The 14,072-nt window shown below is 37.7% G+C and overlaps 1 protein-coding gene across 1 annotated transcript; it reads left to right on the top strand.

Annotated features, from left to right (window-relative positions):
• Positions 1 to 13,043: 13,043 nt before the first annotated feature.
• LOC6046977 (NPC intracellular cholesterol transporter 2 homolog a) lies at positions 13,044 to 13,825 on the top strand. Its single transcript, XM_001864058.2, has 2 exons — positions 13,044 to 13,347; positions 13,411 to 13,825. The coding sequence occupies exons 1-2, from the start codon at positions 13,134 to 13,136 to the stop codon at positions 13,683 to 13,685; spliced, it is 489 nt and encodes a 162-aa protein (XP_001864093.2). The 5' UTR covers positions 13,044 to 13,133; the 3' UTR covers positions 13,686 to 13,825.
• The last annotated feature ends 247 nt before the right edge of the window (positions 13,826 to 14,072 follow it).

Raw genomic sequence — 14,072 nt, forward strand, 5'->3', positions numbered from 1 at the left:
CGGGGCGGAACGGAGACGAAATTGTGGGAGATTTTTACGCGAAATGAATCGGTGGGATTGTTTTGGGTGGTCGTGGACAATGTTGTAAATGGGATTTTGAATTTTTCGTTAGAGAATCCACACATTTCAGCAAAAAAATCAAGAATAAATTCATCAGAAATCATTAGGCCCCATCAACTTCACTGGGAATAACCACTCATTTCAAACAATCAACAATGAGACATAATCAACCCAATTCGTCCGGTATAACCGGCAATTTGTCGCTATCTGACGGTCTTCAACCGATCGGTTGGTTGGCTTGATGCTGCCCATCCACAATGCACATAATCCAAATCTAGATCGGGTTCTTCATCTCTCTTGCTGGATGAACTGGAATTGCGAAATCAATGTGCAATTTACCCCTCAGGGCATCACTTAATTTGTTCGGTGTTTGCTTTTAGATGAAGATTCGCCGTTTCTCATCGGTTTTGTGATTTGAAATCTGAATTGTTTTTGTGAAAGTTATATCAAAGTTCTAAAAAGTCCAGTTTGGAATTGACACTAACGTATAATTTCCCTTAATTCTGCCCCAAACTCGCAACTTGATCCGAGAGCCAAGAATCAATCCCAGCCTAATAACTGGAAACGGTCGGAGCAATCGAATTGTCCGCCAAGAACGTGACTTCCAAATCTTTCGAGCCAAGATCGAATCCCGCGTCGGTGCGTGTTAGATAAACGAAGAAAGAAACAAATCATAGGATGATTGATTTGAACTATTATTACAGTTGTGTATCATTATTCGTCCCGTGTATTATCCACTCTCGTTTGCTCATTTCGAGGTGGTTCGTCAAAACTGTGTGTGCGTTTTTTTTTTCTTCTGTTCATTTGCTTACTCCCGAGTCGATTGAGCTTCAACGGCCGCGCAATCCGAGAATTGTTATAGGTGAGGCCATACTGACTCCAGGGCTAGGGTAGACTCAGTGTTTAATTCTTGGGCATTGCATACTTTCAGGAGATTTTCGAAAACAGCGCCATCTGTTGACGATTTGTGATTGCTTATATTGGTTTAACGTTGCATACCTCCAGGGGTTTAATCATTATAACGACATCTGATAGCAGAACAAACATGACTTCAACCCTGCCCTCCAAGTCGCAATCATTATCCTCTTCCCTCTCTACCGTATCGTACCCGTGGTCGGTTTGTCTTAGGAACTAATCACTTCTAAATGATCATCTCTGATTGCGCCGTGGCCCGACACACTGGCCCGGTGAAACAGGCCGAGGCCAAAAAATCACCCCGGCAATTGGCCTGGCTGGCCTCTCCGAAGATGACTTCTCCGCAAGTCTGTACGGCGCGACGGACCTACAAATGGCCGTTGGGGCTAGTTAAAATCGATTTAAGAAATGAAACAGGCGAGCCACTCTCGTCAAGTCACCGACTAAAGTGGGCAAGCGACGGAGACGCACTTAGGACTTTGGCTCAGTCGGTGGAGAATCTCAATTACCGAGGTCCAAATCACACAGTGGAGATATTCAAATCGCTTGAAGATCTGGACACAACAGCTAACTTTGTTGGCAAGCTATAATTTTGGATTGTTTGTGTCCAGAGAACATCTCTCGATTGAAGGTTGTCTTCAAAAACGACAAATTCACTTTCAGCTGCAGTTTGCCGACAATCAAGATCATCCAAAACTCGTCATTCTCAGACAGGCCAGGTGTTTCAAAAGACGTAATCGATTCTCCGATTGTCGCGCCCAATCGTGTGTGCGGACTTCCCCAACTTGATAAAGCCTAATTTGGTCACTTCCACGCACGGGCTCATCCGCCTTCAAGTTCCACTCACTACTGAAGCTCGTGGAGCTCAATTAGGGGGCGCAAACAAAATCAACCCACGAAAGTGAGCGGAACAAGACCTTAACCTTTCCGTAATCTGTGCCATCCGGGGGTTTTGATACGGCGATGGTCATTCAGCAGCAGCACGCCCTTTCAGCTTATCTGGCCATAGTAGCAGAGCGCAAACCCGAAACTTCATAACCACCGTTTGCGAACGGCTACGTATTCAGCGTGCAGTAAATTGTGCTTATCTATCGCGTGAGTCGCACGGCCCCACCGAAAATGCTTGTGCCGTACGTAGCTGCAGAGTCACTTCAGGTGTGGCTGCGGAATGGCATACAGGTGGATATGGTCGGATGAATTGCAGATTACGGGCGGTAGCCTGATAGCATCAAGTTTATTGAGGCGCTCATTGAGTTGTTAGGAGCTTTATCATTTTAAGTGACTACATAGTATTCCTTACCAAACCCATTAGGACACTCAATAATATTTTAACTGAATGAATGTACATGGAAAAGAAAATCTGAATAAATATAAATAAAAAAACCAAACCCAGTAGACATTTTTGGCGCACTCTAGCAATTTCTTCCCCCTTAATTGATAAAATTGTACATCTTTAAAACAACATACTTTTTAAAAAAAATCTAGTGTCAATTTGAATCGTTGATCAAAAATGATTCATGGACTGCTCCAAAGTAATCTGGGAATATTCAATTTTGAAACATGTTATCCTAGATGCTGGCAAAAGGGCCAAACATTGAATATTACGCCCTTTTAAAATGATTGTCTTGGTTTAAAAATTTTGAAAATATTGTTTTCGAAAAGATCGGAAAATTTCACGAATGTTTCATATTTTAACATTGTAAATCGGCCCATTAGTTGCTGAGATATCGACATTAGAAAATGGTGGGTTGTTTGGGTGAGACTTAGAAAACATCAATTTTCCTGTTTTTAAACACTTACATGGCAATATCTCAGCAACTAAGGGTCGTATCAACAAAGTTCAAAAATGAAAAATATAGAGAACTTTCTCAGCTTTTCAAAAATATTTTTTTCAAAAGTGGGCTAACATGTGCACTAATAAAAAAAAATGGAAAACTGCGACTATTTTCAAAAAAGTCACCTAAAAATGGATTTAAGTTGAAAACGGTGTACTTTATGAAAATTTCATAAAAGTACTTTTTGATTGCAAATTTGGTTTTACATCGAAAAATGAAGTTGAAAAATTTTAGCGACCAATATTTCGATTTTTTGAAAAAATCAGTATTGATTAAAAAATTCATAACTCGGTCAAACATTTTTTGCACAACCTGGAAATTTTTGAATAGTTGGTATTTGATGTCCTCTAAAACATATCAAAAAAAAATTAAAAATAATGTTTTTTTTTGCAAATCAAGTTTTAGTGACAAAAAGTTAAATAAAAAATCACCAATTTTTTTTTTATCGTGTATCATTTTTTTTCAGTGTAGTCCATTAGGGTGTGATAAGGTTGTATGAAAAAAATAAAGATGTCCAAATTTAGCTAGCACAGCAACTTTTTGGTTTCTTATAGGGTCCTAAACAACTCCCAAAAGTTTGGTAACGATTGGTTAAGTCCCCACTTTGCGCAAAGCGATTCAATTTTCCATACAAATTTTTATGGGAAAAATTTTTTTTTTTGAATTGTGATATTTAAAAAATCCACGTTTCACGCTATACTAAAACCGGATTTATATTCGGATGCTCTGGAATGTGCTCTATAACTTTCCCTAAGCTAACTTGCTCCTATAAAAAGATACAGCGTCCTCAAAACTCGTCTAAAACGTGTTTTTTGATCGAAAATCACGTTTTAGACGAGTTTTGAGGACGCTGTATCTTCTTTCAGAAACAAGTTAGCACCATATTCTCTTCGGGAAAATTGTAGAGCACATTCCAGAGCACCCGAATATGAATCCGGTTTTAATATAGCGTGAAACTTGGAATTTTTAAATATCAAAATTCAAAAAAAATGATTTTTCCCATACAAATTTGTATGGAAAATTGAATCGCTTTGCGCAAAGTGAGGTCTAAACCAATCGTTCCCAAACTTTGGGGAGTTGTTTAGGACCCCAAAAGGAACTAAAATAATGCTGTGCTGGAAAACCGATTTTGATATTACACCTTCGATTCACATTTATTGAAAATTAAGTTCGTTTCCAAGGATACTAGATGACACCAAAAAATTTCTTCAAAGGATACAGATTTTTTAATTTTCACACATCATTTTTGTATGGACAGCAGCCAAATTTGTATGGAAAATTATATGGACAAACTAATGATGCAAAATGGCTTCTTTGGGCATACCGAATGCAACAAAAAAGTTTCAGTCGGATTGAAAAATACAAAAAAAAAATCGAATGACCGAAATCTGAGAGAACTGCTCAGCTGGGAAGGCCAGCTATTGTATACCATTTCGAGTTTTGTGAAAAAATTACCTGCCTTGGAATTTTCATAAAAGTTTCAGCTGTCAAAAAGCTTGTCCGGCCTTTCTTGAGTCGCTACAGAAGTGTTCTATTAGCAAAATATGTTTTAAGAGGAATGAAAACCGAGTTTTGACCAAATTTGATAACGATTTGATTATAGAAGAATTCCACCAAATAACATTCTGAACAGGCGTACCTTCATATCTTCACTGATTACATGTTTTTTGATTCCAGATTTTGATTCAACGGCCAAAATTACTAAATGAAACTATGAGATCAAGTAAGGCATATTTAAAAAAAATCCTAGAAATATTGAAACTTGAAAATTGGTTTAAAATTAATATTATTGTTTCAAATTTATTTAAAATAGATGCTTTGTTTGAAATTAATTCTTTTGTATTCAATACTTTATTGTCTAGGAATTTACTATACAATTTAACCATCAATCAGAATCAATATTTTAATCATAAACAAACTTAAATTGATGGTCAAAATTGTACAAAAGAAAACCTAATTTATATTTGTTAAAGTTTTCCCTTTCCTAAGACAAAGTCTGTTGTTTATGTATTTTTTTAAGAAAAACATTTTTTATTTTAGGTTTTAACTATGGGTAATTCTCCGCCAACTCACACAGCAGTTGCCCCGACCCCTCTTCGATTTGCGTGAAACTTTGTCCTAAGGGGTAACTTTTGTCCCTGATCACGAATCCGAGGTCCGTTTTTTGATATCTCGTGACGGAGGGGCGGTACGACCCCTTCCATTTTTGAACATGCGAAAAAAGAGGTGTTTTTCAATAATTTGCAGCCTGAAACGGTGATGAGATAGAAATTTGGTGTCAAAGGGACTTTTATGTAAAATTAGACGCCCGATTTGATGGCCTACTCAGAATTCCGAAAAAACGTATTTTTCATCGAAAAAAACACTAAAAAAGTTTTAAAAATTCTCCCATTTTCCGTTACTCGACTGTAAAAATTTGTGGAACATGTCATTTTATGGGAAATTTAATGTACTTTTCGAATCTACATTGTCCCAGAAGGGTCATTTTTTCATTTAGAACAAAATTTTTCATTTTAAAATTTCGTGTTTTTTCTAACTTTGCAGGGTTATTTTTTAGAGTGTAATAATGTTCTACAAAGTTGTAGAGCAGACAATTACAAAAAAAATTATAGATAGACATAAGGGGTTTGCTTATAAACATCACGAGTTATCGCGATTTTACGAAAAAAAGTTTTGAAAAAGTTGGTCGTCATCGATCATGGCCGTTCATCTTTACCCGCGACAGACACGGACGACGAAACAAAGAGAAACGTAAAAAGTAACTTTTTCAAAACTTTTTTTCGTAAAATCGCGATAACTCGTGATGCTTATAAGCAAACCCCTTATGTCTATATATCAAAATTTTTGTAATTGTCTGCTCTACAACTTTGTAGAACATTGTTACACTCTAAAAAATAACCCTGCAAAATTAGAAAAAACACGAAATTTTAAAATGAAAAATTTTGTTCTAAATGAAAAAATGACCCTTCTGGGACAATGTAGATTCGAAAAGTACATAAAATTTCCCATAAAATGACATGTTCCAAAATTTTTACAGTCGAGTAACGGAAAATGGGAGAATTTTAAAACTTTTTAGTGTTTTTCGATGAAAATAAGTTTTTCGGAATTCTGAGTACGCCATCAAATCGGGCGTCTAATTTTACATAAAAGTCCCTTTGACACCAAATTTCTATCTCATCACCGTTTCAGGCTGCAAATTATTGAAAAACACCTCTTTTTCGCATGTTCAAAAATGAAAGGTCGTACCGCCCCTCCGTCACGAGATATCAAAAACGGACCTCGGATTCGTGATCAGGGACAAAAGTTACCTCTTAGGACAAAGTTTCACACAAATCGAAGAGGGGTCGGGGCAACTTTTCCCGATTTCGTGTGAGTTGGTAGAGAATTACCCCTATACGTCAATTTATCAAAAATAAGGGTGCATGAAAATTTATGTTTAATAATCTTTCCAGAACATTTAAAAATTCTTACAATCATTCATTTGAAATCATTTTAAAAAATTATGTAAATAGTGAAAATTCGTAAACAAAATTTAAACCCATGCTCCATTTTTTTCTTTGGATGGCCCATACACAGTTTTTGTAGTTTGGAAGATTTACGAAAATATATCATTCGATAATTCTAAGTGTTTTCTCATGCAAAATAAGACTTCTGATATTTTTGTTAATTACTGAATTTATATTTATAATACATTTGCAGCCTCAAAAGTTTGTAAATGTTTTAAAAATTAAGAAAAAAAATTTGCCATGTAATGTTATTCATTCCAAAATTTGAATGTTTGAAAGTTTCTTCTTTCTTCCATTCTTAAAATCGAAATACATATATATCTAATTGGCAGCACAGCTTTATGAACCCGCTTTAATTATTTTGTTAACTATTGGACTTTCTTTCCAATCTACCATTTAATCTGAAAAAAACAGATGTCTCCCGCAGGGTGTCCCTGCACTATAATTATATGCAAAAATATGTTAGTATCTCAACTTTAAACTTGGTTTTGCCTTATTGCCTAATTAAAAAAAAATAGAAAAATAGAACTCATGATTTGGACCGCAAAGTATATCTTCAATGTTTAAGTTTTCTGCACCGCGTTGGATTGATTAATAAATTAAACTAGAAATACTTGGATTTTCAGATAGTTTTCATATAATTTTGTGCTAATAATTAATTTTAAAGCGCTTGAAGAATGTTTCTGATATTTTATTAAATCTACATAAATACATAAATGTTAATGATTTATTTCTGGATCCTCTAATTTTAATTTGAAGCCACAAATTATAAAAAATAAGCGAATTAATTTTCAAACATATGAATGTTCTATTAGAACTCAAAACCCGCTCTTCAATGCTTTTTTTCATATTAAGAAAATAAAAGTCAAAATCCAATCATCACACCCGTTGATAAAGATCGCCTTGGTTCCAACAATCTCTAGAAGTGTGGCGACACCTGCCAATTAGGTTCTCATCACCATTGCATCCGGTCCAATTTGGCCGTCGATTGTCACCGCCATGAGACAGATTTTCGGAGCGCTTAAGCAAACATTCGCTCGGAATAATTGCCATCGTGCAGAAAGGCCCCGAGTTGACACGCCATTCGTCGCCTTGACATGGAGTTCAATTTAAATCGACACACACCGTCAATTTCCTACGCCAAAATCCGGCCAAGCACTCAAATCTAGCCCCAGCTATGACAGCTTTAGAGTTGTTTGTTTGATTTGGATTGAGCCCCCACACTAGCGTGGCTCACGGATATATGAAAAAGACAAAAGTGTTCAATTCTCGACCGCCTCGACCGGATTTTTGTAGCAATATGGCCCCAGAACATAGCCTGAAACTTTGAGCGCATTTGGTTAAGGTTTAGTACTTCCACCATTGACCTGAAGTTAGTATGGAACTTTTAAAGATTTACTATGGGAAATTTTCACTTTTAACCTCTTCTTAGATAAAGTTTCCCAAAACCCAATCAAATTTTCTTATTCTCAAGTTTCTTATAGGTTTTGATCCGGGGAACAACTTTGTAGAACATCGCAAAGCGCTAGGAATTGATCCTGAAAAGATATAGGATATTTTTTGGAGCTAGGAATTTTTTTTTAACGTGCTCTAAAAATTTGCCTGTATTTTTCCGGGATTAATTCCTAGCGCTGTGTGATGTTCTACAAAGTTGTTCCCCGGATCAAAACCTATAAGAAACCACTACTTTGAGAAAAATTCATAGGGCATAGGGAAATATACTCGAAGAAGAGTTAAAAAGTTGAAAATAAATAAATTAAATTTATTGAAATTTCATTATAACTTCAGGTCAATGGTGGAAGTTCTAAACCTTAACCAAATGCGCTCAAAATTTCAGGCTATGTTTTGGGGCCATATTGCTACAAAATTCCGGTTGAGGCGTTCGAAATTGAACACTTTTGTCTTTTTCATATATCCGTGAGCCACGCTACCCCACACACACACAAACGCATGCACACATTTCAGCTAAACCGTGTCATTAGCGGTATCCAAAATTTCGATAATGACTTAATCCATTTTAAGTACGTGTCGAAATGAATGTTTACGAGGCACACTGGACAGAGCAAAGTATGTGGTGGTTGTTTGGTAGGTCATACATCTCGGAATCAACCCCAACCCGGTGCCGTATAATTATCTCCGTTTGGCTTCTCAACCTCTAATGGACGAGCCTCAGCAGCAAGATCTGCCGCGACTCATCACGTTGGCGTGGTTCCATCTTGTCACCTGTAGAATATACGAATTTAACTCAACTCGGTCTAACTCACACTTGTGGCCAGCTAGAACAACGGCGACGATCTGCGTTGATGGCTCGTTGCGAGTTTGGAGGGGAAATATCATTCCAAGACGGATTAATTTGTTCTATTCCTACGCAAAAGCAATTCGTTTACGCGTCCACCTGAAAAAGGAGGGAAAAAGATATAAAATTCCATTCCCGGCTCACAAAACTAGTAAATTAAAGACGTCGCTCAAAAAAGTCCTCCCCGAAACCCGCGTGCGCGCAATTTCAACGCATTCTTCTGTTCCGGGGGCCGTTGAGGGACCCCTGGGTGCGATGACGAGGGGTTGGCTAGTTCGCTCGGAATGATACGTGTCCAGTTTTGACGGGTACAAATCAATGCAAATCAAAACGTTTCACAGTCATAAAATGGGCGAGCTTTTTAGCTTTGAAATGTAGAAATAATAAAAAAAGCTTGGTGCCTTTAACCTCCTTCAGCTTCCTAGCCAGTTGCCGGCATCTCCAATTTTGGCGTTGGGGGTGATGAAGGGGGTGGGATGGTCATGTTTTGATGATTCAATTTGACCGAATGGGAAATATATGGAATGGGGCGCATTTTTTGGTCCGGTAAGCGTCCCATAAAGACTGGCGGAGATCAGCCGGGGTGGCGATAGGGCTACCAGCCAAGTTTTTTGCAAGTAATTTTTAATTCATTATATAGTTAGAAAAAATTAAAAAAAAACCTTGAACAATTTTTTTATGTTGATGCAAAGCTTTATCATTTCGACGCTGTCGTGCTAATTTGTCTCACTCGCTTTTTGACGTTTCGCATATTGATGTACAGTATGTAAAAAAAGTATTTAGGGTAGGGTAGTCATCAATGAGACACTTTTGGTTTTCAACCTTCAACGATTATTCTAATTTTTTCATCAGCATGTTTTAATGAGCTTTTAGTTGCATTATCTTTCTTTTAATGTGCTCTAATATTGACCAAAATATGAGATCGATCCGACATCTACAGCCAGAGTTATTCAACTGTCTCATTGTAGACGCACTTGGCAGGAACAATGAGACAGCTGGGGAACAATGAGACACTCTACGAAAATCAAAATTTTTCTAGCAATACATCATGTTTTTGTATTGTTCAATTGCAGGTGACTTGCATTGAACATTTTAGAGCAATTTTGCCAACATGAAACTTTTAATAACAAAAGTTATACTAAAAAGTATTTAAATTTTGTAAAATCCATATATTAATACCAAATAACTTTGTATTTTTGGTTAAATGAAGTTTAAACTCTATAAATATGCCAAAAATCACTTTTAATTCATGTTTTGAAAGACTTCCATCGATTTTGAAAAGTTTATTGAAGAAAAAACAAAGTGTCTCATTGTTACCCATGGGCTGAAATGAGTGGGGAACAATGAGACAGCCCTGGATTCTGGCTATATTCTAAATTTTGGCCAAATCTAATGAAAGGACATTGTAGCCCAACTTAATCCCTATGGAACGTCGAAAGAAATTTGAAGAAATATTATTTTTTGTGTAAACGGCAGCCTACGAGCGAAAAAGTTTTTTTTGTCCATAATTTACTTTTACACCCCAGAATCAAACATTTATGATTTACTTTTCAAGGGAGCGTCCATAACCAAAGCCACTAATATGGCAGACGTGTATTCAGTAGACACACCTTTCCCTCAAATATGAGCCTGATTGGTTGAAACTACGACTTGTGAGAGCCATTTTATCGTTGTTCCCCGTGTCTCATTGATGACTACTCTACCCTACACCCCTAAGGCACTTTGCACATTTTGTGATGGAACATGTAAACAATTTAAAGTTAGACAGATACCTAGTACTACGTTTTGTTCAGAAACTCATGCCAATCATTTTGCTACAAAAAGCTCATGAAAAGATGATTTCTGTAAAAAGTTATATAACAAATACTATTACAAAAATCAAAAAAAGGTGCAAAAAAAGTTTGTACACCTTTCGAAAAATGAACACGAATAAAGTTATGTATTGCCATGAATCCAGTCTCCATCCTCAATATCCTTGACTGATTAAAAAAATAGTTTAGATTGAATATAAAGTTTACTAACTACTTATTATAAAAGTTTATATAACTCTAAATTCTATATAAAACTTATCTTAACTTAAATTTTAAATTTTTTAACTAAATGTCAAATATAACCATAGAATTGCTAAATAAACATTTTGGAGTGGGTATTACATCGTTTGGGGTCTTTGTATTGATAGAATAGATTTTTCGTTGGAATTTCGTACCAACCCGGAATTACGTCGTCGAAAAACCGGCGGCATCCGAACCGGTCCACGATTCACAAGTCAACTTATGTGGAATCGGAAAGGGCATAAAATTTCCGATTGATACCCAACATCTAGGTTTTCTTTGAAACCCCCGTTTTTAAATACCTAGGTAAAAACGTTGTTATGGTTTCGTTTGAGCAACCTGCCAAAAATGTATGGAATTTCGTAATTTTTGTTCTCGTGGATCAAACTTACTTTTTGCTCAGGTATTTAAAAACGTGGGTTTTATAGAAAACCTAGATGTTTGGGTATCAAAAGATTGGAAATTGTATGCCCTTTCCGATGCTACATAGGTTGACTTGTGAATCGTGGACCGGTTTGGATGCCGGCGGATTTTCCGACGACGTAATTCCGGGTTGGTACGAAATTCCAACGAAAAATCTATTCTATCGATACAAAGACTCCCAAAACAGTGTTATACCCGCTCCAAAATGTTTATTTAGCAATTCTATGGTAATATATTGACATTTAGTTAAATTAAAAGTTTGCAAAATTAAGTTATGATAAGTTTTATATAGAATTTTCAGAGTTATATAAAATTTTATACTAAGTAGTTAGTAAACTTTATATTCAATCCAAATTATTTTTTAAATCAGTCAAGGATGCCTATTTAGAGTTGGAAGACTGGATTCATGGTGATTTGTCAATAAAAAACATTATTTATGTTAATTTTTCGGAAGGTGTACAAACTTTTTTTGTACCTTTTTTGATTTTTGTAATAGTATTTGTTATATAACTTTTTATGGAAAACATCTTTTCATGAGCTTTTTGTAGCAAAATGTTTGGCATGAGTTTCTGAACAAAACGTAGTACTAGGTTTTGTCAAACTTTAAATTGTTTACATGTTCCATCACGAAATGTGCATTGTATCCAAGGGGTGTAAATACTTTTACATACTGTATAATCTTGAATAAACAAAAACGAGAACGCGCAATGTAAACAATAACAAACAAGTTTTGTTTGGTTGACGATGCTGTGCATTGTCCTGAAGTTTGGTTGAACTTGGTTGCTGGAGTACCGAGTTATAATTACAAATGTTTACGGTAGTCAGGCATGTACGTGTGTCAAACGTGTTCTGACCTGAAATGACTTTGGCCAGTTGTCGCACTTACATAAATTTTCAAGGAGTGACAAGATAACACGAAAAGATTGAAACTTCTTTCATATGGAAAGTGACAACAATTCACGGACTATTTTCGCGTATTATTGAATATCTCAGGAGTGAAATAGAATTTTGGGGAGCTGAGAAGGTCAAGAGGTGAGGCATTGTGAGCTACAAACAATGGCGTTCTTAACTAAGTTTGTCCCAAAATGCACGTGCGACAAATTAGCACGACATCAATTACGAAAATTATGCCAAATTATATTCTGCCTACAATATTTTGAAGAAACCTTTCCACAAAAGTCCGTCTCCTGTACCAGTTTCAGCCAACCAAATCCAAGAAGTGCACAGCAATCGTGTCAAATGAATACAGCCGCAGCTTGTTGGCGTCCGCTTCTGAATTCTCGCTCGGACAGCATCCAGCAGGGAACCTCGAAGTGGGATGATGATGGTTCAATTGAAGTCGATCACCACCGCCGCAACCGCGCCGGAGCAATTGGACGAAATCAAGGGTATGCGTTGGGGTCACCTATAAATTATACTTCACCAAGTTTATTGTGCTGACTGGAACTCTCGATTTTTGGAATTGCTACTGCTGGCTGCTAGTTGACCCCAAACCAAGCAATGGGCACCGCTCAAAACATTTGCTGTGTCGAGTTGGGGGAGTTTCGCGGGCGGAACCCAAATCGTGGGCAAAACTTCCATATTGAAGGTTAGTTTCAGATTGAGCAATACATTGTTACAATGTTTAAAAAATTCAAATCATTTCATTATAATATTACCCTGACCTCATTAAACGTCATCCCTTTTGCCATATCAGTATTCTGTAAGAACCGTATCATCCACAATAACCACTCATCGAGTGGTCTCTTATCAACAACTGATTCAAACTGACCCAGCCCGCCGACAAGATGTCGCAAAATTCTACCAGCCACCTGTTAATACATGCAAGGTCACTAATCTAACGCCGCCGGTCCAGATGGTCAATTTTCGCAACCCAGGCACACCTGCGGTCGTATAACTCACCGGGTGTGATAAGCTTATCACTCAGCGTTACGCAGTCCCCGAGGTATAAAACTAGGTTCCTGAGCGTAAATCGATCACAAGCAACTTCCAAGTGAAACAGTGTACTCTCCGCAGTCAGTTCGCTACCTCGAAAACCTCACTCACAATGTTCAAGTTCCTGATCCTGGTGGCGCTGGTTCCAGCTGTGATGCTGCAGAACGCCGACAACATCAACTACGACAACTGGGATGTCATTCCGTTCCGTCCGTGCGCCGGAGCCCGCCCGCCACCGGCCACCCTCCGCATCGAGAACTGCCCCCAGATGCCCTGTGAGCTGCGCCGTGGATCCAGCGCCATGATGGTCATGGACTACACCTCCCGTAAGTGATGCTTTCGACGTTTCGGCGTTCGTTATCAATACTAACAATCCCTCAACCTTATAGTGACCGATGCCACCGCGCTGCGTCCGGTCGTCACCGCTATCGCCCTGGGAATCACCGCTCCCTACGAGCTGCCCGCGAACATTGCCGCCGCCTGCAACTGGCTGGTCGGAGCTCGCTGCCCAACCTCGGTCGGAGAGGACCTCAGCTGGCATCTGACCATGCCGATCACCGCCATCTACCCGCTGGTGTCCGTTACCATCGAGATTGACCTGCAGGACCAGGACGGCCAGACGCAGGGATGCTTCGTCGTCGACACCCGTGTGGTGGCCAACTAAAGGTCTGCTCTCTCGCTTTCTTTCGCTGGAAATGCAAATGCACTGAAAACACAAAACACTTGGAGTCATTCAACATCTTTTTTTAGCGGTAGAGTATTTAACAATTTTTTTATACGAAAAATATAGCATCTGACTGAGTTAAAAAATAGATAGTTTAATTGACAATTTCTTTGAAAGCATAGTGTAATGCCTTTCAACATTGACTTGATAGTACAATACTACTCTCCAAACTTTTATTACTGAGTTCATAAATCAGTACAGTCCAGACTCGATTATCCGAGGCCTCGATTATACGAAGTTTCAATTATCCCAAGTTCGATTATCCGAAGGTTTGTATAGGAATCGAATCACGAGCAAAACTTTTTTCGCGTTTTTTTTCATTTTCTT

This window comes from Culex quinquefasciatus, chromosome 2 (assembly GCF_015732765.1).
Source record: "Culex quinquefasciatus strain JHB chromosome 2, VPISU_Cqui_1.0_pri_paternal, whole genome shotgun sequence".
NCBI lineage: Eukaryota > Metazoa > Arthropoda > Insecta > Diptera > Culicidae > Culex > Culex quinquefasciatus.

What these genes read in the sequence shown, in the direction of transcription:
- LOC6046977 (XM_001864058.2), top strand. Translation starts at nt 13,134, where the DNA reads ATGTTCAAGTTCCTGATCCTGGTGGCGCTGGTTCCAGCTGTGATGCTG. An exon ending in GGTCATGGACTACACCTCCC is followed by an intron (nt 13,348 to 13,410) that starts GTAAGTGATGCT and finishes TCAACCTTATAG; the next exon opens with TGACCGATGCCACCGCGCTG.